Source organism: Galeopterus variegatus, unplaced genomic scaffold (assembly GCF_000696425.1).
Source record: "Galeopterus variegatus unplaced genomic scaffold, G_variegatus-3.0.2 Scaffold434, whole genome shotgun sequence".
NCBI lineage: Eukaryota > Metazoa > Chordata > Mammalia > Dermoptera > Cynocephalidae > Galeopterus > Galeopterus variegatus.
The window spans coordinates 62,133-68,132 of record NW_007726545.1 but is presented as its reverse complement, the minus strand read 5'-3'; the positions used below and the strand labels follow the sequence as shown (position 1 = coordinate 68,132).

Genomic DNA, 6,000 nt, shown 5'->3' with positions numbered 1-6,000 from the left:
TATATATATATATATATATATATATATAAATATACCACATTTTGTTTATCCATTCACCTATTGATGGACATTTGGGTTGGTTCCACCTTTTGGCTATTGTAAATAGTGCTGATATAAACATTCATGTACTAGCATTTTTTTGGGTAACTACTTTCAATTCTTTTGGGTATATATCTAGGAATGAAATTTCAGGGCCTGGCAATTCTTCTTAACGTAACATAGGGTTTGAAAGAGTTCCTAAAGGTAGTCCTTGCTTATGTTGGCATGTGAGCTACTCCTTGAGAACACACTCTGTCATGTCATCTATATACCCAGAATGACTGTCTGAATACGTGGTCAATATACTTTTGTTGCATGTGTGAAAGGATGGATGAATGAATGGATAGGGATGAGTAGATATATACAAAATTAACTAAATGCGTAAATGTACTTAAATGAATAAATAGATGAATGGAATGTAGTTATATTACTAACAATGACTAACACACTCCATGATAAATGATACAATAAGGGCCTGCCATCCACATTTCAGATGAATAAAATCAGATACGTAAAAGACAAATTACTTGTTTGATTTGACACAGAAAATAAATGTAAAAATGTTAGAGTTAGGACTCAAGGCCAGAGGTCAGAACACACCTGAATGGATTGTGACATCTAACTGCATGGAATTAATGGACTGTCACATGATAAACTCATCATTCTGATCATTTTAATTTCAGAATTAGATGATTTCATGGTTGATATACTAGTTGATTATCACATAATAGACTGTTACAATTTACTAGGCAGCAGACTGGTAAACTGTATGTAAATATAGTTCCAGGATTTCCAATATAAAATTTATAAGCACAATTTAGAGTATTGGAAGGTTTAAAATAGAAGAATGATCAATTGACTACTTTAAGGAACAAATTTTTAAAAAGATAAAAAAATATTTTCAGTGAACTGCCAAATTTCATTTGTCTTTTGAACAACAGATGTTCACCTCCTTAACTTGTGTAACCATTTTGAGCTATGAGAAATTTCGACACTCAAACATCTTTCCCAGTAATATTCCACATTAGTATTCACTGAGCAATCCCAATGTTCATTAGGTTCTGCTATTTGTTAAATGGGATTTTAATGCATTTACCAGTTTTAAGTGTTACTCATGAAAAAGGCTGCAGTTTATTATTTTTTTCCTTCAATATGGTCATTTTCTTTTCTTGATGCCAGGCTGCATTAATTTAAATACATAATGCTGGCAAAAATAAAGTACCAAGTTTTGGAGATGCATGAACTATCAAAGATTTGTTAACTAAGTCAAATGCTTTAGCAGACCATGTCTCCTTATTATTATGACTTGAGAATAGAGATAAGATGGATGAAGAGAAAAGACATATTATATAAGCTCCCATGCAAAATATTGGAATCACATTCTCAATAGTTTTGCTTCACCACATTTGTCACCAGAGTTAGATATGCTATACTACACTAAAACAACCACCACCACCACAGAATATTATAGTCTGGAACAACAAAAAGACTTTTGATTTTAAAACTCTTAAATAATTTCTTTTTATCCACCTGTTTTATATATCTATATCTACCTATCTATCTATATATAGAATGCCTCTATTTTATTACACTTAAAAGAAAGTTTCTTTGGGTTAGCCACCATAGGTAAAGATTTTATTGCTGTCAAAGTGTTTTGTTTTATTTTGTTTTTGTCAAAACATAAGATGATGACTCAGAACTTCCTGTAGCCTCTGTCTTGTCAAAATTCTGCAAAATACTTCTTGAAGAAGCAGCTTGATAATTTTTACTCCATTCCTAAATAGGCAACAGGATCATTCAGTGGCCCAGTCAAAGTCTGAGTGGGCCATCTGGGAAAAAGCAAGAAGTTTCTCCAACCATTTTCAATCCCACATCAAGTAAGAGAGATGACTGACAGAATCTGATACTGTTGCAGCCATGTATTAAAAATATATTAAATATTAACATCAGAATTCATCTCATCCTCCTTAGTCCTACCAGTGTGCACTGTGCACACTTCTGTTGCTCTACTATATTTATTATTTTATCATAAATGTATACATCTGCCTTTGCTACCAAACTATATCTTCTTTGAATTCAATTATCGTTTATCCATCTTTGTATACTGGTTTCTTAGCTTAGAACTACCATATCTTTACAATTACTACCCACTGAATGTCTACTATCTTCTGTGCACTATAATGGGTGCTTGAGAAACATTTCATTTAGGTGTCAATGAACCCAGTGTAATAATCACATTTTATCCACATTTACAAATGACGAACCTGAGGCTCAGAGAAGTAAAGTGCTTTCTCCAATAAAGTACAGTTAGCAAACACTGCAGCACAGATTAAAACCCAGTGACTTCAAAACCAGTGATCTCTTTGTTACCCTTCATTTCCTCTCAACATATGCTAGATACTAGGTCAGGTGTTTTATAAACATTATTTTACCAATATTCAGTCTTGAAAGTTAGATATCGTTTCTGCCATTTTACAGAAAAGAGAACTGAGATTTAGACAGATGCTCAGTAAATGTTTGCAGACTGAATGAATCCAATATTTACAGAACAGCATTGGGAGGTAGTCAAAGATAATGGAGAGGAAACACATGTGGGTTTAAATCCTGGCTGCTCCTCTTAGCAACAGCCTGATGTCAAGCAAGTTGCATAAATCTTTTTAAGTCCTAGTGCCCTTATCCGTATAATTTCTTAAAAATGTGGTTACCTGGATCATTAATTTCAAAACATAGTATCATACTATGCACCTATCGACACTATTTCTATAATTATCAGAGTCTTTTGTTTACAAGGATTTTTCTAGGTTATTTTGCAAATTTTGTGTAATCTTTCTTGGTATTAAAAACGCACATTTTCTCTAAAAGTCATGTGAAAATACCTTGCCTTGAAAATATTGTGAATTACTTTCAAGCAATAAAGACACATGAGGTGTATCATGATAAACTCATGATGGGCTTGGTTATGCACCAAATTCTCAGTAGGCCTGGGTTCAGGACAGTTGACCTCCATGTGCTGTCAGTATTCCATGTTGTTTTGGTCTTCTGGTTACCAAATAAGCTCCAGAGAGTCTTACACCAGCAAGTCAATGTTTTTCCCCAGGAAAAAACATACATCACTTCTGCTCACAATTCATTGGTCAAACCAAGTCACATGACCACATCTACCCTCAAGGGTTAGGGAAATGCAATATCCCCAAAGGAGAAGACTGGAAATTTGTTAAGTTATGCTAATGTTTACTGTAGGGTGAAAAGAAAATATATTTTGTGCAAACTTCTATATTTCATAGGTGCTTAAGAAATGCCTTGATTGAGTTAAAGCTCAAAGATGCTACTAAATCCAAGGTTTGGAGAATTTAAAGGAGAAAGAAGTGCAGTTAGATTAGGTTAATTTGTCTCACAGTCTTAAAAGGAGAATGAAAGTTTTCTATTTCTGTCTTCATTTTACTAATGAGGACCGTGAGAAGTAAATGAATTAATTTTACTGAATGGTCTCAACTGTGGAAATATAAGTATGTGCCTTATTCTAGATGTCTCCAAGTCTTAATGGTACTTGGAGAAAATGTTATCCCTTGGGATGAGGTCAGTCGGATAGAAATAATTCATATTTGTGTGCTGATTTGCCATTAGCAAAGTGCTTTTGCAGCCCTCTAATTCCATTCTCGTAGTGACCTTTGAAGTTGGCAGGGCAATTGTCCTCCTCCTTATTTTATAGATGAAGTGATTGAAGTCCAAAGAGGTCAAAGCCATACTTATGTTTACAACTATTAAATAGCTGAGTTGAAAACAAAAGACAAAATCCTTGACCTGCAGCCCAGTTCTCCTTCCACTATACAATTTCATCTAACCATGTAACTGGAGGAACCTAAGCCCATTTGCTAAGAGAACTACCATGGAAGTACAACCTACTTAAATAAATCTAAACATGAATTTTTGTTGAGATAGCTCCAATTTTCTGCTTGCACACAAACAGTATACCGAGTCAGAAGCCTACTGTGCAAGACAATTTGAAATCAATTCAAGTGATGTTTTACAAATATGACTCAATCTACTAGTAGATCAGAGATAAATAAAATATAACAAGCTAACCGACTCAGGATTCACGCTGACTTTCAGCTCACCTGAAGTGGGTAGGAGTTTCAGTTCTGACATTGGCTTTTACTTCTTGAACCACAGTGCTTTAGGTAATGCAGGTGTCAGAAAGCAACCACCCACTTGGATTAGCTTCTGTGTCAGTTCACATAGTCACACTCTGTGAACATTGCTCTCGTAGGGGGGGAACCTCAAAAGGTTTCAAATGAAACAGATGATTTTATGATGGGTAGACACAGAAATTGTCTGACATAAATGAAGGGGAAATGTCTTTGGATTAGCTAGCCTGGGAAGCAGTGTTGACAAAAATAAATAAGCCCCCTAGCCACTTTTTGTCAATTTGCTTGTCGTTCATTTTGAAAGCTAGGGGATTCATCTCTTTGTACTGTTTAAACATCATGACAATCTCTATTTACTAAATGGGAAAAAACATAATTAATTCCTAAGAGCAGCTTCTTATCTTCATGGCATTTTAACCCAGCTTCTAGCAGAATTGCATATGCAAAAGAGGTACATTGTTTGGCAAGGGTTCTGTTTACGAATCTGCAGTCCCTCCTTTGGGAAATGGTAATGATGATTATACTTAGCTGAAATATTACGAGTGGAACACAAACTAGGCAGGACAAGCAAATGAGGGGGTGATATCAGCAATAAAAAATCCAATAGTGGAGAGATTGCTTTGATTAAGGGATGCCAAGTTGTCAGTTTGGGGTTACGTTTGATCATCTAACTTAATCTGATTTAGAAGGAAGTTTCTATGATATCTTGTGTTATTTATTGTTGCAAAAGTGTCACTGTTTCAACAGTGAAAAATATAGAAACCTACAGTCAGTCAGATATGGGCTTATTTGGTTTAAGACAGGGAGTTCCTTTTTAAAAACAAAAACCAAAACAAAACAAAACAAACATGAAGGAACTAACCTTTGAAATGTTCTAGTTAATGAGCACTTTGCTTAATTATCACATATCATTTTCACAACAACCCTGAAAGGAAGGCATTGTAATCTCCACTTTATATTTGAAATCAATGTTCCACAAGGACCAGTCACTTGCCAAAGGTCACACATATGATAAGCAATAGAGCTTACTGAATTCTGACTCAGTTTGACTCTAAAGCTCATACTCTTTTCTTTATACTACGTGGTCATTAGAGTACTACAGTGTTTTATAAAGATATGTGTGGTTATTTAAATGAAGAGGCTTACATGTGTTATTACAAACTGTACACTTTAAAGTCAGAAGCTTGTCCATTAATTAATGAAAGAAAATATTTTACAAACGACCTTCAGATTATGGATCCCCTAGAATTATGTCTCTTTAGTTTCCCACTATTTGAGCAATCATAAAGGAGACTGTATTTTCTAGGATAGCAATCCTCAATATAGGAATAATTATTTATCACCTGTTCTGGCAGAATTGTCACGGAATCAACAATAACAATCAGCCCAGACAAATTTATTCTGAGTATTTAGAATTTTAAAGGTTTAATAGGAATACCTTTCAGAAAAGCAGTGCTCCATTTTTATCTGCTATTTGAAGACAACAAATGATAGAGATCTTAAAATTCGCTCTTCCCACACACACCTCTTTGTTCACACTGGGAGACGCAGTTCTTAATTTTACCTGAAGATGGCATCCATCCCAAAGCTGTATGTAATTTGTATGAGGATTCTCTTTAAATTCACAAGCACTGTCATAAATTCTTTTCTACTGACTGGAAAATTTGTGCCATGTATGGTAAAGGATTCTTCTTTAAGTGACAATACATTAATATGTTCTTCAGATGGTTGCAGATAGACCTCATCTTGGGCTGTGCTGATTCTCAAGTCATTTCCCTAATGGAGGAAAAAAGTATAAAGGGTAAAACTGAAAAGA

At 34.6% G+C, this 6,000-nt stretch overlaps 1 protein-coding gene across 1 annotated transcript in view; it reads right to left on the bottom strand.

The window, feature by feature from the left end:
- LAMA2 (laminin, alpha 2) overlaps positions 1–6,000 on the bottom strand; it is a 310,853-nt gene that overhangs the window by 249,846 nt on the left and 55,007 nt on the right. The window contains exon 5 of the mRNA XM_008568714.1: positions 5,749–5,960. Within this exon, the coding sequence (XP_008566936.1) occupies positions 5,749–5,960 (212 nt within the window). The remainder of the gene's footprint in view (positions 1–5,748; positions 5,961–6,000) is intronic.